The 25,957-nt window shown below is 36.5% G+C and overlaps 1 protein-coding gene across 1 annotated transcript in view; it reads right to left on the minus strand.

Moving 5' to 3' along the window:
* GABRB3 (gamma-aminobutyric acid type A receptor subunit beta3) overlaps positions 1–15,937 on the minus strand; it is a 238,917-nt gene extending 222,980 nt beyond the window's left edge. The window contains exon 1 of the mRNA XM_077746210.1: positions 15,880–15,937. Within this exon, the coding sequence (XP_077602336.1) occupies positions 15,880–15,927 (48 nt within the window). The 5' untranslated portion in view covers positions 15,928–15,937. The remainder of the gene's footprint in view (positions 1–15,879) is intronic.
* Positions 15,938–25,957: the final 10,020 nt, after the last annotated feature.

The raw sequence follows: 25,957 nt of genomic DNA on the forward strand, positions 1-25,957 counted from the left end.
CAAACAGTAGTCTAGCAAATCAGAGCAAGTAACCTAAATATTCAACAACAGAAAATATCAAGTAAACTATATTATTCATCCATTAACAGGAATACTATACAGCACATAAAAATCTGTGAAATATATTCAATATCATGGAAGTATATATAATATAAATTACATGGAAAAGCATTATAATAAGTTACATAAAATAGTGCATACATATGTAATATGTATAAACACAACTTAAAAATACATCAAGTATATTTTTCTAAAAATTCTAAACTTTCTTCGTGGATAAATATATATTTTTAAATTTTTATAAAATAATAGTGCTGTTTTGTGAAAATAGTAGAGCTGTAACCAAAGTTCCCAATAGATGATGCTTGTGTCTGCTCCAGCCAAAAGAGTCTTTGTTTTATAATGAATATACAGAACATTCATTCCTCCATGGAAAAAAGTTCCTGTCTGACACAACTGTATATAAAACAATCCATAAGTGTTTGCCGATTACTTAGAGAGTTCATAGATAAGAAAGAACCCTGCCTTCTTTTTCACTTAACTATTCTCCTTCCTGCTCTTCTCCTCCCATCATATCTGAAAGAAACATATATCAAGCATCTGGTAAGTTTTGTTGCTCTGGAAACACCTAGGAATTTCTGCACAGGTTCCTTGTAGGTTGTAAATCTACTTAGAGACTTGTACCTGAAGTGGCTGCCACCAGGAGGATGATGGGCCCCATTTCAGGGAGTCAACATCCCCTGAAGTAGTTCAACTTTTATCATGGATAAATGTAAGAAGAGCAGAAATAAACAGTTTAATATTTTGCATAGTACAAATTGATATTTATCTACTTTCTAATAACACATGACAAGCTACCTCAGCATCTCAAGTATTTAAAGAATAAAAAATCCTGTTTTTTGCAAAAATTTTACCCATTTTTGCCATTTGTATCCCTTAAAGTCTTTCCCACACCTAGGGAAATAAGGCATGGGAATAAGATTAGTCCTATTCCTACTTCTCAAAACTGCTTTTTAGAATACCAACAGTAATGGTTGATTGTATATCTCTCAGCTTCCCAGGCCCAACTGTCTGTTAGCCCTTCCTTCATTCTTACCATTGCTGCAACCATGGAGTTCATAATTATTCACACTTCACACATTTATTGTCTATCTCACTTAATAGATTACTCACTCCTGGCTCTAGTCAAGCACCCTCTTCATGAGTTTCTTCAATAACTTCATGTGTCCCTGAGGGCTTGCCAGTGTTTCAAGTCTGAAGTGATATAGGCAGTTTGAACAGGTATGTTTAACTGAAGAAATGTGGAAAATCCCAAATTATCATTATGTGGATTTCTGATGCTACACATTCTATTTGTTACGACAGTGGTTTCATATTAGTTAAGCTACCTCTTAAATCTAGGTATTTAAAATGGAAGAGGCAGCACAAGAATCTGCTAATCAACACAGAGCAGTGGAACTAAAAAGTCAAGTCAACAAACACAATACAAGAAGTAATTAATGAGTGGTATTAATTATTTTGAAAATTAAAAAAAGTAAAGTTTGTTGCTTTGCCTCTTTCTAGCAAGTTCTAATGTTGAACTATAAATACAAGGTGCTTTGATAAATCTGGGATTTTAAAATTTATACATGTAGCTTATTCCTGGACTGTTAGAACAAGTGTAACTTAAGTATATCACTTCACACTGAAGCATCAAAAATAGCGTTCTGTCATACATATTCACAAAATAAGTCCCCACACACCTCTTCTGTACCATCTAACAGGCTCTACCCTCAGTATAATGGAATTCCACCATGTTTTATTTTATATTTTAGAGTTTTGTTGTGATTGTTGTAATTTTCACATTTCCATTATAATGTTGACAGTCATATCAAAAAAAGTATCCACAGAAGTGAGATCTAGAAACACTCACACTTATCTGGTAATAGACACAGATAATAGTTCAGTGATATATGAGACTGATTTGTGAGTCTTTCTTCCTCTGGTTTGTTGACAGTTTCTATTAATATTGTATCACGAACGGGTTCTGATCTTTCTGTTTGCATATATTGCATAATCAAGCACAGTCTTGGACAAAGGTTGGCATATCAGGAAATTGGATGTCAATTAATAGATACTTGCTTTCCTGTCAACCTTTGTTCCACAAATTTCATTGTCCTTTCCTCCAAAAAATGTTGGAGAAGAAAAAAGGATTTTCCTAAATTGCTTTCGAAACTGAGAGATATGATAAAAGGAGAAACATTTCTGAGCCAAACTGGCTCTTGGGATATCCAAATTTTGCATTAAAAATCCCAGAAAGATAAATGGTGAAAAGGACTGGCAGGTATAACCCTCATTTCTTATCTGGTAAGGGGAGATAAATGTCACTCAGATAAGTGGCAGAGAGACAATAGAGAACATCTACCCCTTTATTTGGCCTTTTCTCCTTAATCTCAATAAAACAGCCATTGCTCATGATCCTCAGAGTTGGCTCTACTTTCAGAGAGCTAATTTGGTTACACTTAGAACAAACTGTCTTCCCCTTTTAATATCTAGAATTTGCCAGAGCCTTCATATCCCTGTTGTCTGTGGAGGAAAGGGAAAGTGAAAGAGAAAGAGCAAGTACAAGAGAGAAAACCTTTGAGGAACGTGCGTACGTGCAGCTATCCATGTAGACAAGTTATTTCAAAATGGTAAATTAGGAAATCACTTATTTACTCTGTTTAGACTATGCTACAATTCCCCTTAACTAGACACTACAAATTGGAAGGATTTCACCTATAGTGGAAAAATATAAGCTAAATGCTTTGAAAATTACTACTGCTACTACTACTACTATTTATTATTATTATTATTATTATTATGGTTACTGATTGGCTATATCTAAGATTGGGTCACACTATGCATTTTAATTTATATCATCCTAAATAGGTAATTTCTTAATAATGTAATAATTGTCACACCCATATTTTTCCTTTTATAGAATAAAATTAGAAAATTTTACGAATTTCTTTTTGCAATCTCTAATAAAGGCAAGCCATATCATCATCCCTGTATCCACACAGATTTAGTTTCTTGGATTTTATGTATGAAAAGTTAGATTTTAAATGAAACTAGGAATCAAGAAAAAGGTAGAGAATGGTAAAACTTTATTTATTGTAGAGGCACCACAGTATATAAATTATATCTTTGAGGTCTAAGTTTAAAATTTACTTCACTGAATGCTGGCTTATCATCCCAACCTGGCTGAATGTGGCAGTATAGATGACACAGACCGAATCTATACCCTCCTCCCTTTGTACTGGATTATGAATTCAAAAAATATTAAAATGATGCTATGCTATTAAAATTATACAGGAGATTACAAAATATTCCATGAATTAAATTTATATAGATTTTTTTAAAAAACCTGAATATAGATAATTTGGAGCCCAACAGCAGCTAAGACATTTCCATGGTATTTTCATTTTCTTTCTTTCTTTCTTTCTTTCTTTCTTTCTTTCTTTCTTTCCTTACTTACTTATTTTAATATAATTTAGTGCCAGATTGGCTTCCATACAACACCCAATGTTCATTCCAACAAGTGCCCTCCTCAATGCCCATCACCTACTTTCCCCTCTTCTCCACCCCCATCCATGCTATTTTTCTTAGGTCATACTGTAAAGGTTATACTTTGAATACAAAAAACAAAAAACGAAAACCATTTTAACAGTCCACTGCAGTTTTTGCTCATAAATTAGTAATTCTACATTGAGACCTAAAAAGCAAATACCACTGTTCGAGACTGAAAATTGATTAGCATGGATGCAAATGTTAAAATCCCAGCTCTTCATGTACAAAATGTCTGAAGTTCATAGCACAAAAAGTAGGTAGGCTGAAAAAATAACTTTCAGTTTCACACTGCCCATGCTTAGAACACAAGGTTAGAGGCTGCTAGATCACCACCACTCAGATAACCAATTAAACCACATGCAGTATTGTCACCCGAAACACGAACTCTCGGGCAAACTTCACGCCAGTCAGAGTGGCTAAAATGAGCAAATCAGAAAACGTTAAATGCTGGCGAGGATGTGGAGAAACGGGCACCCTCCTACGCTGTTGGTGGGAATGTAAACTGGTACAGCCCCTCTGGAAAACAGTGTGGAGTTTCCTCAGAAAATTAACAATAGAACTTCCCTATGACCCAGCAATAGCACTGCTAGGAATTTACCCAAGGGATACAGAAATGCTGATGCATAGGAGCACATGTACCCCAATGTTCATAGCAGCACTCTCCACAATAGCTAAAATATGGAAAGAGCCTAAGTGTCCATCAACATACGAATGGATCAAGAAGATGTGGTTTATCTATACGATGGAATACTACATGGCAATGAGAAAGAATGAAACCTGGCCATGTGTAGCAACATGGATGCACCTNACACATGCAGTATCAAATGACAACAAGTAGTGATCTGTGTAAGACAAATAGAATCCCTTATGTTTCTAAGTGTTCACAGACGCTAAGACACACAGAAACCAGAGCTAGAAGGCAATTTAGAGAATCCTATTAACACACTCTTTAAAAAGATCAAATTGAGGACTATTGAGTCTGAATGACTTGCTAAAGTTTCAACAAACCCTTCCATTGAATCTAAGTGTTCTGACAAGTAACTCTTTCCACCGCAGAGGGCAATCTTGCAAGTCAGACCCCCTATGGTCTCTAAAGGCAAAACAGCCTGGAGTATTGAGGAAATCACCTAGATAATTAAATTCCAAACCATTTACAATAATAAAGTAAAATCTGAAGCTTTGAGAGTGGCTTTTCAATCTTAAAATTAAAATAAAATTTTGAAGAAATATAGCATTATGCTAAATGAAGCATATCATGGGAGAAAAAAGATATATATGTTTGTATTTCTTATACACACATCTATTTTTCTTATAAATATTTATATTTTATATTTATAAATATTTCTTATAAATCTATTTTATACATTATACTTTTTATATTTTTATATACATATACATATATAAATATATATGGAGAGAGAGACTATGTTTCCAAAATAAGAATCATTCTTTTTTAAAACCAGCTTTCTATACTTGTAAATATTAAAAACAAACAAACAAATAAACAAAACCCCATTTACTATTATAATCAATTAACATTCTGAGTCTTTTTATACTTTCTGGATCTACTTAGATTTAACTGCTCATTACCACCAGTCTTTTTACAACCTCTGAGCCCATCAGAGATACCCAGTGGGGCCTCCACAGTGGTGGAGGCAATATTAAGCAATATTGCCCCCTTATGACATTACTGTGGTTTAAGGAAAAATCTAGAAAATGCATCTGCCCTCTAGGCTTTTGTCACTGACTATTCATAAACATGTATAAAATCTTCTTATAACTACAGATAATTAGTCATAGGGAAATTTTAGAAATAATCTAGGAGATGTTAAATATGTTTATCACAAGAATCCTTCATCCAAAGAGAATCTTATTTTACATATAAATATGAATAACATAGAGACCACCATCTAAAAACCACCAGCCAAACCCAAAAGTCTCAATGAGCCATATTTTGCTTTCAATATTAATCTGCTGGTTTTGGCCCAAGAGCTTTTTGCATCTCCTCTAACACATATATGTCTGCCTCTGTATCATGTACTTATACTCTCATAATATAAGAAAGCAAGGAAAGTAAAAACACACAGACTTCCCTCAATATGACAGACCGTTATCGTAGAACAAAATCTTTGTGATTTTTATTAGTCAATTATAACAGGTGCTTAATCTTCATTTCTAGAAAATATACCTATATGTACTGGTAGATTCTTTTTTTTTTTTTATTTCTAGGAGAGAGAGAGAGAGACAGCGTGAACAGGGGAGGGTCAGAGAGAGAGGGAGACACAGACTCTGAAACAGGCTCCAGGCTCTGAGCTAGCTGTCAGCACAGAGCCCGACGCGGGGCTCGAACCCACGAACCGCGAGATCATGACCTAAGCGAAAGTCGGACGCTTAACCGACTAAGCCACCCAGGCGCCCCTGTACTGGTAGATTCTTGATCAAAGTTGTACATTACATGCTGTGGACACAGTTACCAGAAAAAGTTTTATTAATCTAGTAATCTTAGTTATCATTCACAGGAACTGGCCTTAAAAACCACTATGATTCACTGGATTAGTCCCATATTATCTAAACTGTGTTGTACAAAAAAACTTCTTGAAGAAATGTTTATTGGGTCATCCATTCCCCCACAAAGAAAAATGCCCAATGAAACATAATTTTTAAAATATTGAATTTTTCACTCCCTCAGGAAGATTTACAAAATCATTAGCATATCACAGGCCTGACAATTCCTGCAGCAAAGAAACCTATTTTCCATCTTTAACACAATTTCCAATGTGATTTGAGCAGAAATATGTTGATTACAGGGTCCACATTTACATTCTACAGAACAGTGTTCTCTTCAGCAACTATTATTTTATCCCACACCACATGAAATGACATTCTCACAGCAAATTTTGGTGCCCAGGGCCAAAACAAAAGAAAGATTCAGAAATAAAAACTCATTCAACAGCACAATTAAATATGCCTTCATACTAATGAATTATCTGCAGAATGTTTAATAGCATTAAAAGGAATATAACACAATCAATCCTGGTCCTCATACACTCAGTTCTTCCCATTCTTTTTTTTTTTTTTTCTTCTAGTATGTGTAGTCACCAATGGTGAGAAATCATGCTTGGAGAAGAACACTTAGCTATGTCCACTCCTGCAATAACTCTAGCACCACACAAAGATTCTTGATCTATAGTTTTGGAATCACTGGTATAGATCACAGAAATGGCACTGTTTTCTATAACTCAGATGTTTTGTTTAGTTTTGTTTCATTTTGTTTGTTTTTTTTTTTCTGTGACAAGTCCACAGGAATCCTCACATATTGTTCATTTTATGTACAAATCAAGGAATCTCTGCAATAAACAACTCCCAAATAAAGGAATCCCTGCAATAAAACAAATAGAAGATACAGCTTTACCACAAGGGTCATTTGCTACACAAATTCATTAACTAAAACAACTTCTACAGAATAGGCCTTGGGCTCTGTAACCATTCTAGTCTACTTGCCACCTGATATTTGGACTTAACTCTTGGATGGATTTTTAGAGTCACCATGATTGGAAAATCAGTAGTATTACATTAAATTGCCCAAGTTGTTAATTCTTTTAATAGAAATTTTGGTTTGCATAAACTGACACAGGCACACACACAGAGACATGTAGCAGTGGGTGACACAGACAATTTTGTTTCTACTACTCATTAAAGTTACCAGCTGGTAAGTCTTATTCAAAAAGTTAAAGTTAAAAAGAACAGGGATGTTTATGCTGAACTAAGTAACAAATATTTTATATACAAACACATATATATTGTGGCACCTGGGTGGCTCAGTCGGTTAAGTGTCTGACTTCGGCTTAGGTCATGATCTCACCGATCATACGTTTGAGCCCCGCATCAGGCTCTGTGCTGACAGCCAGCTCAGAGCCTGGAGCCTGTTTCAGATTCTGTACCTCCCTCTCTCTCTTTGACCTTCTCCTGCTCACGCTGTCTCTCTCTCTCTCTCAGAAATAAATTAAAAAAAAACATTAAAAATTTTTTAAAAAATTAAAAATAAAACTAAATTAAAAAACAAACACATATATATCATATATACACATATATCAAACATGAACAGGATTATATAGCTTTAAATCAGTAGATATTCTTATCCTTTAAAGTCAATCCAAAATAAAATAAATGTATTTCATGTCATGAATCATAGCATGTGGATTTAGCAAATATTTAACATAAAAGCAATTATTTCATTGTAAAACTAGGGTAACTGGGATAAAATACAATAATGTTGGATTCAATAGAATCCACTTCCTCTTTCTGATTGACTGCAGTGCACAAATTAGGGCATTTAAAGAGCTGTGACATTCTCACATGTTAATTTTGTTCCCCTTCACCTGAAATGTCAGATCTATGCACTCTAAAATTTTTGTTAGTGGTATTAATGTTTCCTTGTGATGCTTAAGTTTGACTGAAAAATGTTCTAAAGTTTCTCTTTAGAAACGGGTGCCTGGGTGGCTCAGTTAAGTGTCTGACTTTGGCTCAGGTCATGATCTCACAATTTATGAGTTTGGCCCCACCTCAGGCTCTGTGCTGACAGCTCAGAGCCTGAACCCTGTTTGGACTCTGTGTCTCCCTCTCTCTCTGTCCCTCTACCCCTACCTCAAAAATAAAATAAACACTAAAAAAAAAAAAGAAAGAAAGAAAAATGAAAAGAGGGATATATGAATTTATGCTTGCAAATGACTTCTACTACTTGGTGTGGTCTCCTGATAAGGAATAAAAGAATTCTACATCACCAGCCAGAGAAATCAAAACCTTGACTCTCCATTGAACTGATGGAACTGAGGAAATTGCCAAGAGGTGAGACCTATTTCAGTCTTAGTGCTCCAAATTTTGCAACTAAAGAACCTTTTTAATGGCTGGCATAAATGGCCCAGAAGTAAACTGCTGGAAAGCTAGTAAACAATAACCACTGCAGCCTCACTGCACTACTGAGTGGCCATCAGGAAGGAAAGGCAAAGCTCAATGAATCCTACATAAAAACAATCAAATTTTCTGTGGCATATAGAAAACTGAATCCACATATACTTGACTAGTAGACATGAAACTCTGAGTGCAAAAAAGACAACAATGATTGGTGTTTAGATTATCCACACCAACACTTACAATACTTTACTCTCCTTTCTACTTTGAAATCAGCATAAAATCTCTTAAGTAAAAAGGGTAACAGCTATAAAATAGCAGCTGACAGTACTGTGTTGTGTACAATTATACAAATTCTGATTAAATTAAGTCCCCTAAGGTAAAATCTCCACATCACATTTAGCCAATAGAAGCTTCTTCTTGGCCATAAGCCCAAATGCTGAGTTACAAAATTATTTCATGGAAAGCTACATATCTATTTACTTATGTACTTATATATTCATTCATTCATTCATTCTTCATTCTTCCTTCATTCATATACTTTCTTTCAACAAATGTCTAATGGGTGCCTCTCAAGTGTCAGGCCATGCATGGACTGTCCATAGACACAATTATGCTTTATGGAACTTATAGTCTAATGGAAAAGAAATGAAGGAGAAAGACTTTAAACAAATAAATATACCCTAATCATATGTGACACTGTAATAAGTGTTATAAGTAAAGAATAAGATTTCATGGAAAACTAGAATGGGAAGATTGAATTTAGACAACAATGAAAGTCACAGAAGAAGCTAAAATCACATATGCTCCAAACAGATCATATTTTGCTGCTCCGTAGCATAAGGTAGAAACACCAAAGAAGCAGGACCAAGTGCCAGCTTTGCCATGTATTAAGTTAATGCTATTCCTAAGATTGTTTTCTCTTCTGAAAAGTGGGGATGAGGTTAACACCTGTATTATCTACTTTACCAAGTTCATCACCAGGTTTGAGGATCAAATACACCAAAATACTTGAAGTATGTCATAAACTGCAAAATGGTATAAAGCTTTTAGTTATTTCCCTAAGTTACATCTCAACATGTACTATACAATTATTTAAAGGATTCCAAATGGTTGATAGGCTTCTTATGCAATAACAGTATGTATGATACAATACAGAACCCATATGAGAAAGAAAGATTCTGCTACCAACAGAAGAAAACAAGAGTCATAATAGTAAAGTCAAAATTTGAATCCATATTGCTTTACTCACAAAAATCGGAAAAATCTTTATATGTAAATAAGCATATTTTCATTATCAATTCAAGCCAAATACTTCTATGTGCAACACGTTATACAAACCCTGAACCAGGCACACACTCAAACAATAGGTGGTTCACAACAGGATAATATGTATAAGATCCATCTTTTAAGAGTTGTAACAACATAAGCTTTACAACCTCCCTGAGGGAAAACACAGAAAGCATTCTCTTTGCATTCTCAATTCCTTCCAATATTAAACACAAACCTCCCTTCATAAAAAGCATGTTATGTAAGGTATTATTTTCATCCATCTCTGAAGTTCATTATATGCTTTCTTATCAGTGCCCCAGCATTGATGTATGATCATAACTTATGCATGAAACATACTGTCAGTGAAAAGTAATGTCCTCAATAAACAGCCTTACCTCCAAAATGCAGCAACCTGGAATCAAATGCCAACACACTCTGTGGACCCTTCTCCTGGAGTGCCTTCCATATAAGCAGTTTTCCAATCCCAACTGGGTCAGAGAAATACTTTTTCCTTTCTGCTGAGTCATTCCCCAGCTTACTTTGTAATAAGAACATTAGCACATTTCCAACCTTTAAATGCTAATAACAATTAATATGCAAACTCTAAATATGGCCCAGGCCTCTAGAAAAAATCAGTTAATGATAGCTTTCTACCATGTGTTTGTATAGCTGTGATTGTCTTTACCATGATTTTCTCTGTAGAGCTAAGCCCTTTGTGACAACACTTTGCAATCAATTCTGTAGGCATGCTATGGGCATCTGGAAAGCCTGGAACTAATTTACTGAGTGTTAAGTGACTTGCCTAAGGTTAGATGTTCCCATAGGCCCAAAAACAGAACCCAAACTCCAATCCATTAGGCTTTTTTCTGCACACTACCTGGACTCCTGGGATTCAGTTCTTCCACCTGAGATTCTAGCAAGGTGGTGAACACTGGACTCAAGTTCACCATTCGCTATTGGCAAAAAAACCTCTAGACTCTGAAAGGTAGGAGGGGGAATTGATTAACATAAATTGGATCAAAAAGGCCTAAAAGCTGAATTCTCCAGACCTTGGATCCCACTCTTTCTGGAAAGGAGAAAGACAAAGTGATAGTGCAAACGTTTGTGTGCAAGTGTGTGTATGCATGGTTTTGTACTTGAATGAGACTGTATGCATTTTACAGGGAGGCAGCTCCAAAGCTGCTTTTTGAGATGTACCAAAACTACGTCATCTACAGTACTTATTTCACACTTAAACATAAAAAGAAAATGCAGCAAACAAGAAAGGAATACAATAGAACTAGAATAATGGATGAATATGCATCTCATAAAAGCTAAGGATACAGATTATATGTTACTTAAAAGAAACTCATGACCAAAAAAATTAAATTTACATGTATGATATCAGAAAAAAGCTAATCCTGTGGTTACATTTTCATTAGGAATAAGTTATTTTTTAATGCATTGATTAAGTTTAAAGTAATAACAAAATACAAGATAAATCATGAAAATTACTATTTATACTACTAGAGTTTGAATCTAGTGTTACATACTCAATACTTTAAAGTTAATTAATTAAAAATTAAGTATGTGTAGTTTCTCCTCTAAATTAATAATTCTAATAATGGCTTATTCTGATAAAAAAGAGCTCATGACTATTTTAAAATACTGTTTCCATTTTTAAATTTTTTTTTAATTTTTTTTTTAATGTTTTATTTATTTCTAGGAGAGAGAGACAGCGTGAGCAGGGGAGGGACAGAGAGAGAGGGAGTCACAGACTGAAACAGGCTCCAGGCTCCGAGCTGGCAGTCAGCACAGAGCCCGACGCGGGGCTCGAACCCACAAACCGCGAGATCATGACCTAAGCGAAAGTCGGAAAGTCGGACGCTTAACCGACTAAGCCACCCAGGCGCCCCTAAATTTATTTTTAAGAGTTATAGAACTACTTAATTCTCTGAGTAAAAATACTGTTTTGAAAATAAAATTTTCTAGTTATTCTATGTCTTTAATATTTCTTTATGTTTCTTATACTTTTGTTTATTCATATATCATTATTCATACACCATTTATTCATCGCTCCATCTACCTATTCAACACATATTTATTATACACTAGGACCAATGCTTAGGTATCAGAATTATAACAAATACATATAAAAATTTTCAGTAAACAGTATTCTTTCACATATGCAGTGTCACTTACAGAAATATGTAGGCTAAATCTAAATAATTACTTAACCATACATAATCTTAAAAAAGATATAAGAAATTTTAAAACAAAGGGTAAGAAAAACAAATGAAGTTATATAAGGCAAAATGGTATTCATTTGACTGCTGTTGAATCAGCTAATTTTTTTTTTTTTTAAAGTGCATGAGAAGAAGAATTGGAAGACTAGGAAAAATGGAAATGTAGAATATGTTATCCATGAAACAAGTTATGGCAAAAAGATTGTTAAATAGTAAAATACTCAAATTCATTCTTAGAAGGTCTCTACAAAATACTAAAAAGCATGATGATGTACATGTGCATATATACAAAAAGTCTATTTATTTGTTTATTTGAGGACAGAGGCACCTCTGTTCTTTGGAGGCACCATCTATAGGCACTCCCAGTAAATAAAGATTGTGCTTTGCAACTGTTAAAATGTAACAATATTACTATTATGTAGTGTATGGTATTATTCTTTACAATCACTCCCAAAAGCTCATGAACAGGCACTTATTTGTCCCAACTTGAGATACACAAGTTTTATATATTCTTATTTGAAACATCAATAACAATTTTACTTCACTAAATATATGTTTTCAAAAATATGTTGAAATCCCAAGAAAAAATATTCAAGAATATATGAAAAATATATTTCAAAAATATATGAAAACCCAAGAAAAAATATTAAAGGAATAAAACTTCCATGATTATTTATCCTTAATTTCCCTCTAAATTTTTCTTTTGCTGCAACATTCTCACTCTTCTATCTAAATTTATATTTCAGCCAAAAGATTAATCTGAAACCACATCTCAAATCATGTCAATCACCTGTTTAAAACACTTATGGGGCTACTTGACAATCAGCATTTGAAATCGGCAGGGCAGACCAGAAGGTAAGTGAACAGAGCTTTGTATTACTTTTCCAATTTTATCTTCTGAATCTCTACTTCACATCTCTATCTTGCTTATCTATCCATCCATACCTTTGCCATTTTTCTTCCCTAATCTAGAACACCCTCCTCCAACCATGCCAGTTGCAATTCTACTCCCCTTACCTATCCAAGAAACTTCCCGTGTCAGAAATAATATCTCTCCCTCTTCCCCAATCTTTCCCTCCTTCTCTCCTCCTCCTACCCTCTCTCTCTTCTGTATGTTCCTTTCTTTTGTTTCTCTAATGAGACTGACCATATCTTACTTTTTTATATGAGCATTTGACGTATCTCCTCTAATAGCTACAAAACCTTTAAAACAAGACCATTTCTTATTTAGTTTCATTACCTCAGAAAACCTACTCTTGTGTGGCTAGTAACGTGATTAAGGAAGCTCATAAATATAATTCATATTTTTAAATAACATGATTGAATGATGTTTCTAATCTTATGCTGGCATTTCTCTGCTCTTTTCTTATAAAATGTGACCTCCAAAATGATAATTAACCATTTCTGTATTTGAAGTTTCTTTAATAATAGATCAAATATCATAACTGTAACCATGAGTAAACATGTTAAGGGAAATCATATTTTTCCAGAATATGATTTTACTCAGTCCACTTGTTGAAGATATTTCAAATGTGAAGCAGTCCCATCTGTCCAATAGCCTTCAATCTTCAATCCTATCAATTCCCAATATTCAGTTACAATAAACTTGTTTAGAGAGCCACAAAAATTACCATCATGAAAATGCAAAAAAAAAAATACACACAAGTTTACTATGGCTATGTTATGCAAAATTATTGGTTTTGGTATATAAACTAAATTAAAGATTATTCAGCATAATGGCTTATATCTTCAATTTGTCTTTCTATTACTGGATCCAGAGAAAATTGGAACACTTCAATTTATGGTGCATGAATTAGGCAACTATTGATGAAGTTTTTACGGGTGCCAAGTATCAGCATGATGACAACTGGATAACTAAGTTTAAAAATTAACTCAAAGAAAATGTGCAATGGTCTGCAAGAACAGTCTCCTTATTCATCTGGTTGTTTTAATATTGTATAGAGTTTTTAAAGGGCCACATCAAGGGTGCTTGGGTGGCTCAGTTGGTTAGGTTAAGCATCTGACTTCAGCTTAGGTCATGATCTCATGGTTGGTGGGTTCCAGCAGGTCAGCACGGAGCCTGGAGCCTGCTTAGGGTTCTCTGTCTCCCTCTCTCTCTCTGCCCCCCCACTCATGCTTTGTTTCCCTCTGTCTCAATAATAAATAAACACAAAAATTTTAAAAAGCGCCACATCAATATGTCTTCTCTTTCATTTGACATCCACTATAATGATTTTGATATAATAATCCACTAATTATTCAATTATTTTGTGTAAAGAATTGTCTCTAGAGGATGTCAAATTCTCAATTGAGAACATCACAGGTTATATCAGCTTGTTCCTTTAAGATCATAAAGCATACCTTATGGACAGGAATATTTTTACAAAATTATAAAAAAAGTAAAACATATGTAATGTTAAATTGTAATATTAGATATGTTTTACTTAAAATCATATTACTTCCGTGTTTTTGCTAACATTTCATTATTATGACGCCTTGTCCAAAAAATGTCCTTACTGGTATACATTGAAAGAAAAGTACATTCCTTTAAAATCACATATGATAACTTATAAACTTTAGGTTAGGGAGTGAAAATTTGATGAAATTAATTTTGTATGGTCAAAGATTTCTTCCTACAAAATACACAGTAGTATATATTTTTAAACATATCTTGCTAAACAGTCTATGTAGTTTATTTTTAAATAAACTAATCCATTATGATGCTTCCCAAAATACTGTCCACAAAATAGTTGCTTCCACTCCATGGTTGGATCAGAATCTCTTGGAGTTAGGAACCTGGAAGTACGCATTAAAACAAGTTTTCTCAGGTACACCGGACTTGAGAAACCTACTGGGTCTATCTGAAACCATGCCTCATTATATTCTTAATGTTACGTTAGAAAGAAGAGTCGCCAAATGGTTTTTCCCAAAAAATATTCCTTTCAAATGCTCATTCTTAGAATTTCTAAAGTGCCACTAAATAGAAAATTAAATCTGTTTCCAAATCCCAGAATATTTCAGCTCAATTAACAAATGAAATGGGTCCTTTTTCTCCTTATTTCCTGTTGTCCTAAAATGTCCTGAGCAAAAAAGCCTGTGACATCCCCTTGGCACCTCAGGACACGGACCTCCGCTTTCCACAGGTTACAATACTGAATCCCGTCCACATTAACATAGCTCGAAGTGACACTGGGCTCACTAGCCTTTGACTCTCCGGGCAGAGCTGCCCCTTCGAGAGACCGCCTGCTGCCTGGGCCCTCCAGTTTTCAGAGCCACCCGGGCTCCGTCAGCACCTCCGACAGCGACTGGCGGAGCGGGATTCCGGGTTTCACTGTCCAGGAGCCTGTCTTTAGATAAAAGCCACTGAGACCAAGGAAACTGACCTGAGACACCCTAGAATACACACACCACTGCCCCTCGTTCTCTCCAGCTGCCAGCATCTCTTTCAAAAAACAACAAAGGAAACCTTAAGTACCTCTTACCTAGAATATGAGCCACCCCCACAACTCGCCTCTCTTCCCCGGCTCCCCAGCGCCTGTTGCTAAGGAGGCGAGACTTGGGAAGCCTTAGGACCAGGTGACAGACTGTTGGAGGAGCTGGGAGCACGAGGGCTGCGGTGAAAGCCAAGCGCTAGGCCGGTCCAGGACCCCTTCCTTCCGCAGGAAGGGTGCGCCCTCCGCACGGCACCGACGCCAACTGCGCCCCCCGCGCACACCATGCGGGTGGAGGGAGCCGCACGAACGAGAGGCTGGCTCCGGGAGAGCCGCTCCCTCTGCGGGCCAGGGAAGCTCGGCCCCGGCAGAGAAGGCCTCTGGCCCAGTACTGTGGGCCCAGGCAGTGGGACAGGGGCTCCGGGACAGCCCTGGGGAGGGCAGGCACTCACCATGTTGACTTCGGAAACCATGTCAATGCTGGCGATGTCGATGTTCATCCCCACGCAGACCGGGGGACCTGCGGAAAGAGCACGACACAGTCATCAGGAAAGCTCGGGCACGGGGTGCGGGTGTCACTGAGGAAAGAGGTGCCCACCCGAGGAGGGGCAGCAGGTGAANCCCTTGGCGCTCCCTCCCGCCTCCGCGGCTGCGGAGCAGGACCTGGAGCCCGGCCGGGAACAGCAAGTAGTAGCCGCGGCTGCGCGGCTCTGAACAGGGCCGGGCTTGGCCGCGAAGCCAACTCCGCGGTTCTCCCCGAGACCGGGCGAAAGAGGGGACCGAAGGAGACACGGGCAGCGGCGGTGAGGGAAACGCCATCCGCTTCCCCCCGCCCTTTTCCTGGTCCGACCCCCTCAACGACCCCCGCCCAGCTGCGACGCAGGCCGAGAAACGGTGGGTGCTGTACAGTGCCTGAGCCCGCTGGTCTGAGTGCTACAGAGTCTGGAAGGAGGCTGCGAGTCAGGGGAAAACCCCCACCTCACCTGCGAGGCTCAGACCCTCGAATCCCCAGAGTCCAGGAGAGCCAGATGGGCAGCAGGAGAGCCGGGAGCCTGGAGCACATGGCGTTGCTCCTCCGACCGAATCTGGGTGGGATCCGCTCTCCCGCACAGCCACGGAGCATTCAAAGAGCGACGCGGGGATCCCCGCCCCTGCCCCCACCCACGGGCTTTCCCTTCTGACCCATCATCCAGCCCCTTGCATGGCGGCCGGGTTAATTATTTATGCACCATAAGAGCGTTTAAAAAAAAATCGGTACGTTAAACTATTTCTCTCACTTCATCCCTGAACATTTCGTATGAGCAATGGCCCCTCCCTGCTCATATAAATACATTTATAATGAATGGTAAAAAGAGGCCTGATTATGTACACCTTATTAGCAGTAAAGTAATAAGTAAATTGGAGTCTGAATCAGACCTGGAGACCCTGGACTGTGTTATTCCAGGGTTGGGAAAATAACTTGCCTTTTCTGGTGCAAGCTGGAGCTGTCCGTGGTTCTTAACATAAAACCTGGTTTTCCCTGTGACAGGCTTCCATCCTTTGGTTCTCATTAGCTAAGAAAGAGACCAATGTACACCACAGTCCACCCTGCCTTATGTGTCATCACCGTGTGATGTCTGTTCATCATGACCACAGGTTGCAAATTTTTCTTTAGTGAATAATCGTCAATAAAGTTTCCCTGTGCCTCAGACTTAAAATATTGAGGAAGATGGTTACACAATCCTACTTGTGGTTAACCAACAAAACCTACAATCAAGTTCACTTTTGTGCTTGATAGGCTTTCTTGAGCCATTTCAGGACTTAATGAATGGCTAATAATAGATACCTGCTTTTCTGTATTGACATTTTTTTCTATAAAGATTAAGATTTTCTTTTCTACTGTCAAGACTTTATTGTAGATAAATAGCTAAATCTAGGCCTTTATTCTCAAGTTGGCATGTTTCTGTGCATTAATTTTAAATATCATTGCTTTTTAAAAAATCAGCAATTTTATTTTTGGAACAGAAAATGTGACTGCAGTACCTGAAAAGTTGATATTAAGATAGGATAAGAGATAAATATAGCTCCCTAATTGTTTTCTGGAAAAGTCTGTTCACAACTACTTTTGTATTCTGTGTCCTGTTAATGTACAATGGAATTATAAGGGAAATGAATTCTACGTTATCATACCTTCCCCTCTGCATTCATGTTTCAAGCTATGTCTCTTATTTGCATATACTTCTTAGAGAAATGCCCTGCCAGGGATCACAGCTATAGAAAGTAAACAATGAGAATAATGTGTTTGAGTAAAGCCAATAACATAGTAAGTATTATCCCCCTTTCTACTATTCTTATGTTCTAAAATTTGTAAAACCACATTACAGATGTTAACTGTGTACCACTTCAGATCTTGGCTTCAAGTAGTCTCTGAGGTTTTTGGCCTTATTTTTCACCCCAGTTGCTACTTTAGCACTCAGATCCACAAGAGCTCTGATCAGCTTTACATGAGAACACATTTGCATCCATCACCTCGTGTCCACATTTCCTTGTCTCTCACCTACCACTTTCAAGTATCTCACTTGACAGTGAGGTCCAAGATGCTACAGGACTTGCTCAATTCTTACATATGTGCAATCTGAAGTTGCAGGAGAGTTAGCCATTCATGGGTGGAATTTTGATGAAAGGGAAGTGGGAGCCAGGTAGATACATAATTTTCCCATAACTGCACCTAAGAAATATCTTGAGATACAGCAGGAGCTCCTATGTGATCTCTCTTCTTCCATGCCTTCACTCTTGTTTCCATCAGTATTACATGCTCTTGTAAACTGTGGCATTTAAATTTTGCCCCAATAGGTTTTCTGGGGAACCCAGGCTAAGTCATTACCAATTGGCAAATTACTAAAAATATCACCTAAAATGATATGAAGACAAAATCAAAGAGAAATATTGTGGTGAGTGCATACAGGTGTAATAATGTACAGGGGTTATAAGATGCATCATAATTGCTCCCCAGCTTGCACTAACATAAGCAGCAAAAGCCGGACATGCAGCCCCTGGACCCACCCTCCTGCATCATCTCCCTCTCACAGAGCCATTTTGGAGGATTGGATGATCACTGAACCCCAACCACCTCCATCCTTTGACTCTACTTGCCAGGATTCCTGAACCCAAGAATAGTTCCATATCTTTACTAGATGGTGTTAGTGTATTAACCAAACCAGCAGGAAGTTATTGATTCACTTTTCACCTTATTTGCTACTGAAAGAGAGAAAGGAGATGGGGTTGCACAGTGGGTAAATTTTCATGTCAGAAGAAAAAGGAGAGGAATGACATCTTTTTTTCCATAGTAAAGTGGTTATAAACAGGCTGGAATAATATTTAGGGGGTCTGTAATGTAGGAGCATCACATGATTACTTTACCTCCTCCATATTTGTGCCTTTTGACTGACCCATATGCCTTTCACCAAACTGTCTTTTGTTCAGTCATATTTGCCTTTTACTTATAGAGAATCAATTTGGTTTTTTAAACAGTATAAAATCTTCTGATGGCATATTTTAAAGCTCTAGGAAAAATTACTCAAATAATTGGACATATAACTTATGAAATAAGGTGTTAAATGTATAGTTATATGAGTCTTGACAAATGTATAAACAAGTGTTCATTCTCATCACTCCCAAAATACTTAAACCTACATGTCATTCCTAGGCTTATTGACAAGCACTGACCTAAGTTCCATCATTACAGATTTTTTTTTTTTTTTTTTTTTTGCCTAGCATTCCATATAAGTGGAGTTATGTGATATATGTTATTTTACATTTGGGTTCTTTCTTTTACTACACTGTTTCTGATATCTATACGTGCTGTTGTTGCAGACCCATAGTTTCTTTCCCTCTTTTTTTAAAAGTTTATTTATTTATTTTGAGATACAGCAAGAGAGAGGGGCAAAGAGAGGAGAGAGAATTGAGGAGCTTGATCCCATGAACTATGAGATCATGACCTGGGCTGAAATCAAGAGGTAGATGCTCAAATGACTGAGCCACTCAGGCACCGCTATAGTTTGTTTCTCTTGGCTCCTGAGTATGTCCCATTGTATAGCTATCCCACAACTTATTTATCTATTCATCCTTACTGAACCTTTCTAGTTTGGACTATTATAGCTAAAAGGTCATATACAGGTCTTTGTATGGATATATGGTTTAATTTCTCTAGGGCAAATACCAGGGGTATAATACTTAAATTGTAGATAAGCTAATGTTTAGCTTTATAAGGACTACCAAAATATTTTCCAAAATAATTGAGCATTTTACATTTCAACAGCAATGCATGCAAATTGAAGCTGTTCCACATCTTTTCCATCTATTTTAGTAGGTGTATAGTTGTATGTCATTGTGATTTTAATTTGCATTTGCCTGATTACATGTAAGTACACAAACAAGCATACTTAATTTCATAGTGACAACTCATATCTTCTTTTTGAATATGTAAGATTTTTTCCACTTTTAAATTATATTCCTTGTCTTTCTTTAATTGAGATGTAAGAGTTCTTTATAGATAAAAGTCGTTTGTCAGATATATGTAATATGAATATTTTCTCCCAGTCCATGGTCTTGCTGTTACATTTCTTTGATAGTATTTTTCAAAGAAAAGAAGAATATAATTTAGATGAAGTTCAATTTATAAACTTTCTCCCTTTTGGTTCACATTTTTGGTATTCTACCTAAGGAATATTTGCCTACTCAAAAGTTATGATTTTGGGGGCACCTGTGTGGCTAATTTGGTTAAGTGTCCAACTTTGGCTCAGATAGCGATCTTGTGGTTGGTAAGTTCAAGCTCAGCATCCACCTCTCTGTTGTCAGCTCAGAGTCTACTGCAGATCTTATATCCCTCTCTCTGCCTCCACCCCACTCATGCACACTTTCTCTTTCAAAAATAAACATTTTTTTAAAAAGGTAAGATTTTTTTCTGTGCTTTCTTTAAGAAGTTAGCAATAATATTTACATCTGTAATATACTTATAACTATTTTCTATGGATGATGTGGATAAGGGTCAAGTTTCTTTCATTCTATATGGTTGTCTAGTTGTTTCAGCATGATTTGTTGAAAATATTATTATTTCCCCCATTGAGTTTGTCTTATATTTATATTGCACATCAACTGATCTTATATGTGTGGACATATTTTTGAATTCTAGTTTATTTAGCTATTTCATTGACCTGTATGCGTATCCTTTCACCACTTCCATACTGCTTTGATTAATGTAGCTATAAAGTAAATATAGAAATCAGGTATCACAAGTCATACAATTTTGTTTTTCTTCCTCAAAATTGCTTTTGACTACCTAAGATATTTGCATTTTTATAGACATTTTAGAATTATCTTATTAATTTCCAAAGAGAAGACTCATGGGATTTTAATTTGTGTTCTATAAAATCTACAGAGGAATTTAGGAGAAAATATTGACAATATTGAAACTTCCAATCTATGAAAATTCTATATCTTTCAATTTATTTAGACAATCTTCAGTTTTTCACAAAAATATTTTGTAATTTTCAGTGCAAAGGTATTCATTTGATTCACTAGACTTATCTCTACGTATTTCATACTTTATGCTATTATAAATGCTATTTTTAGTACTTCATTTTTCCATTGTTTATTGATAATAATAGAAATATAATTGATTTTTATATATTGAAATTGCACCCTAAAACTTTGCTCAATGCACTCATTATTTTAATAAAATTAATTTTTGTAAATTCTTTCTTTTTTTTCATCTTTGTGAAAGTTAAGTCTTAAGAGTAGGAGAGTACAAAGTATGCATCTATCATAGAGTAGAATACTTTTAAGACTCTGGCCTAGGGTGCCAGAGCTCAGGCAATATGAAGAGGGCATGAGGTTTCAAGGCTGGAGTGGGTGAGAAAGGTGTGTTTTTAGGTTAAAGCTTAGTTTGGAAGTCATAGCCAAAGCAAAGTAAGGAGAGTATCTCTGGGCTGGGATACCCTACCATGGGTGTCAAGGCCCATGGAAGATAAGGAGGGCAAAGATGTGGACAAAGCAGCTCATGTTTGAAATCAGAGGCAAAGCAAGGTAAAGTCATATCTCAATGGAGTTTGATCTACTGTGGTAGTCTGGGTCTCAGAGGGTGAGAATAGTGTCCAGGAATTGGATGTGAGGCTCTAACCCCAAGCAGAATGAGGAGTGCATCCATAAAATGTGGGTTAGCCTAGAATAAAGAGAGCCCAAGAAGTGTTAGGAAAGCATTCCCTACATGGGCATGTGCAAGGTGAAAAAATGATGTGGGTAACTATGTGCTGGGGAGACCTGTCATGGAAACTCAGAGCTTCAGAAAAGTGAGGAGGACTGCTGTGCACTGGGATGGCCCAAAATAGGATTCAGAAAATGAACAGGGAAAATGAACAGGGAAAGGAGAATGAATTGCAGGAAATTTGGATAGGGGCACCAGTGGGAGATTGGCTACATAGTGGGACATTGATCAAATGAGTAACGATATTTAGGGTAATGGAAACTAGGTTTCTCTTTGTTGGAAATGGGAGTTACAAACACTAAGAAGGGAGAAACAATCCCTATGATGTGAGACTGAAAATGAAAGCATTAGTGTGAACTAACAATTTTCAAAATATATAGATAAATACAAATATAAACACACATATATTTGTTTACTGTATACATACATATATTCTTTAGTTATATCCATCAAGAAGACCTGGGAACAGTGACAGTACAATAGCAATCAGCATCCCCTGCTCCTGGATATTGGCTTATAATGATTTTCTACTGAAAGAAATTCCATGGTTCTTTGGAAAAATGGATAGTTCTTGAGCTGGACAGGGAAAGTGTAAGGAGATACTGGAAATAGCTTCTGCCAGAAAATCAGGAAGTATTGAGGGAATGATAGATGTTAGAGACACAGAATTTAGCTTGAATGTGTTTGTGTTTCCAATTCTGGGAAAATTTTGAATAATGAACTACAACCCACAGAAGAAAATAGAAAAAATTGATTTGATACACATTGTCCGATCACATTGGTATATTTACATAGCTTTTAAGTATGTCCCCAATAAAATACTAATGCTAAGTAGAAGCTTGATAGTACAGCTTGCAGATAGAACATTGATTAAGTGATTAATATGAATAAAGAATGGAATAAACCAAAATAATTTCCTCACAATACATTAAGAATAATATTGTATCCATAAAATACCTAGAAATAAACCTAACCAAAGATATGAGAACTGTATGATGAAAACTATAGAAAACTTATGAAAGAAATTGAAGAAGACACACAAAAAATGGAAAAACATTCCATGCTCATGGGTCGGAAGAATAAATATAGTTAAAATGTCATTACTACCCAAAGCAATCTACACCTTCAATACAATCCCAATCAAAATTGCACCAGCATTCTTCTCAAAATTAGAACAAACTATCCTAAAATTTGTTTGGAGCCACAAAAGGCCCCGAATAGCCAAAGTAATCTTGAAGAAGAAAACCAAAATGGGAGGCATCACCATCCCAGACTTTAGCCTCTACTACAAAGCTGTCATCATCAAGACAGTATGGTATTGGCACAAAAACAGACACATAGACCAATGGAATAAAATGGAGAACTCAGATTTGGACCCAAAAAGTACAGCCAATTAATCTTTGACAAAGCAGAAAAGAGTATCCAATGGAAAAAGGACAGCCTCTTTAACAGATGGTGTTGGGAGAACTGGACAGCAACATGCAGAAGAATTAAACTAGATTATTTGCTCACAACATACACAAAAATAAACTCAAAATGGATAAAGGACCTGAATGTGAGACAGGAGACCATCAAAATCCTAGAGGAGAAAGCAGGAAACAACATCCTGGACATCATCTGCAGCAACCTCTTACTTGACACATCCCCAAAGACTAGGGAATCAAGAGCAAACATGAACTATTGGGACCTCATCAAGATTAAAAGCTTCTGCACAGCAAAGGAAACAATCCATAAAACTAATAGGCAACCGATAGAATGGAAGAAGGTAGTTGCAAATGACATATGAAATAAAGGGCTAGAATTCAAAATCTATAAGGAACTCACCAAACTCCACACCCGAAAAACAAATAATCCAGTGAAGAAATGGGCAGAAGATATGAACAGACACTTCTTCAACAAGGACATCCAGATGGCCAACAGACACATGAAACGATGCTCAGCTACCCTCCTCATCAGGGAAATACAAATGAAAAGCACACTGAGATATCACCTCACGCCAGTCAGAATGGCTAAAATGAGCAAATGAGAGGACTCTAGACCCTGGCAAGGATGTGAAGAAATGGGCACTCTCCTACACTGTTGGTGGGAATGTAAACTGGTGCAACCCCTCTGGAAAACAGTGTGGAGGTTCCTCAAAAAAATGAACAATAGAACTCCCCCATGACCCAGCAATAGCACTGCTAGAAATTTACCCGAGGAATACAGGAGTGCTGATACATAGGGGCACATGTACCCCAATGTTCATAGCAGCACTCTCAACAATAGCCAAAACATGGAAAGAGCCTAAGTGTCCATCAACTGTCGAATGGATCAAGAAGATGTGGTTTATCTATACAATGGAATACTACATGGCAATGAGAAACAATGAAATCTGGCCATGTGTAGCAACATGGATGGACCTTGAGGGTGTTATGCTGAGCGAAATAAGTCAGGCAGAGAAAGACAGATACCATATGTTTGCACATATAGGAGGATTAGGAGGAACTTAATGGAGGACCATTGGGGAGAAGAAGGAGAAAAATAGTGGGGGAGAGGGAGGGAGGCAAACCATGAGAGATTCTTGAATATTGAGAACAAACTGAGGGCAGATGGGGGGGGAGGAGGAGGGGTGATGGGCATGGAGGAGGGCATTTGTTGGGATGAGCACTGGGTGTTATATGGAAACCAACTTGACAATAAACTATCAAAAATTTTAAAAGAATAATATTGTATCAGTTCTGTAACATTTCAAATAAAGACGTATAAACTGAATATAATCAAGATGAAACATCAGACAATTCCAAGTTAAAAGACTCCAATTACAACTTCAGTTACAATGATCCTGTAGTCTTCAGAAGTGCCAAAGTTAAAAATTCCAAAGAGTGAGAAACTGTCCTCAAACTGAAGAAAACTAGAGAATCAGGGAAGTTTATAGCATGTATAATTCTGAACTTGATCATTTTCTTATAAAAGATATTAATGGAACAATTGGTTGATGTTGAATGAGGTATAAAGATTGCATGGTAGTAATTTAATATGTATTTCCTGCTTTTGATTATTGCATTGTAGTAACAGGAAATTTTCATATGAAAAACACTCAGATATTTGAGGATGATAGTCCTCAGCTTGGCTTCTTATGCATAAATGGTTCAGGGAAAAGTTTGTTGTGAAGTACTTCAAAATTTTCTGTAAGTTTTTAAAAACTTTTTACATGTTTGTTTCTGAAAAAGAGAGATAGAGAGACAGAACATGAGTGGGGGAGGGTCAGAGAGGGAGAAAGATACAGAAACTGAAGCTGGCTCCAGGCTCAGCTGTCAGCACAGAGCTAGTCGCAGGGCTCAAACCTAAGAACCATGAGATCATGACCTGAGCTGAAGTCGGAGGCTTAGTGGGCTGAGCCCCCCAGGCCCCCCAGGTTGTTTTTGTTTCCAAGATAAAGAAAAAAGTTTTCTGTAAATATCCTTTATCAGATTAAGAAAATTACCTTCCATTTCTGGCTGTGGAAAGTTGCATCAATAAGGAGTGGAATTTGTCAGATTCTTTTGTTGTTGTTCTTATATTTATGGAGGTTTTCATATGAATTTTCTTCTCTCTTCTTTTAATGTGTTAAATGGCATTGATTTTCAAATGTTAACCAATCTTTCCATTCCTAGGATAAATATTATTTGGGCATATGGCTAACATTCTTAATATGTCAATTAACTTGACCTCCTACATTTTTTAAATGTTTATTTATTTATATTTTGAAGCGGGAGGGGCAGAAAGAGAGGGAGAAAGAATCTTAAACAGGCTATGCACTGTCAGCACAGAGCCGGAGTGGGGTTCGATCTCACAACTGCAAAATCATGAACTGAGCCAAATCAAGAGTCAGATGTTGAATGGATGGAGACACTTACACATCCAGACTTCCTAATATTTTTGTTAAAGATTTCTGTGTTTATATTCATGAGTGTTTTCATGTATAATTCTTTTCTTGTCTGGTTTTTGTTCCAGTGCAAAATGAGGCTACAACATGCTTTCTCTTTCTCTAACTATTGAAAGATGTTTTGTAAGATTGTTACCATTTATTTCTGTAATGTTTTCTAGAATTCATCAATGAAGTTATATACATTTGAAATTTTCCTTAATTTTTAAGTATAAATATAATTTAACAGGCATAAGGCTATTTGTATTTCTACTTCTTTGGGTGAGAGTTTTGAGAATTTATATATGCTAAGAAACTTGCCCATTTCATGTTAAGATGTCAAATTTATTAACAAAAATGTTTATAATATTTTGTTTCTATAATTTTATAATCTGTAGATACACAC

Source organism: Crocuta crocuta, unplaced genomic scaffold (genome assembly GCF_008692635.1).
Source record: "Crocuta crocuta isolate KB4526 unplaced genomic scaffold, BGI_CrCroc_1.0 scaffold1073, whole genome shotgun sequence".
Taxonomy (NCBI): domain Eukaryota; kingdom Metazoa; phylum Chordata; class Mammalia; order Carnivora; family Hyaenidae; genus Crocuta; species Crocuta crocuta.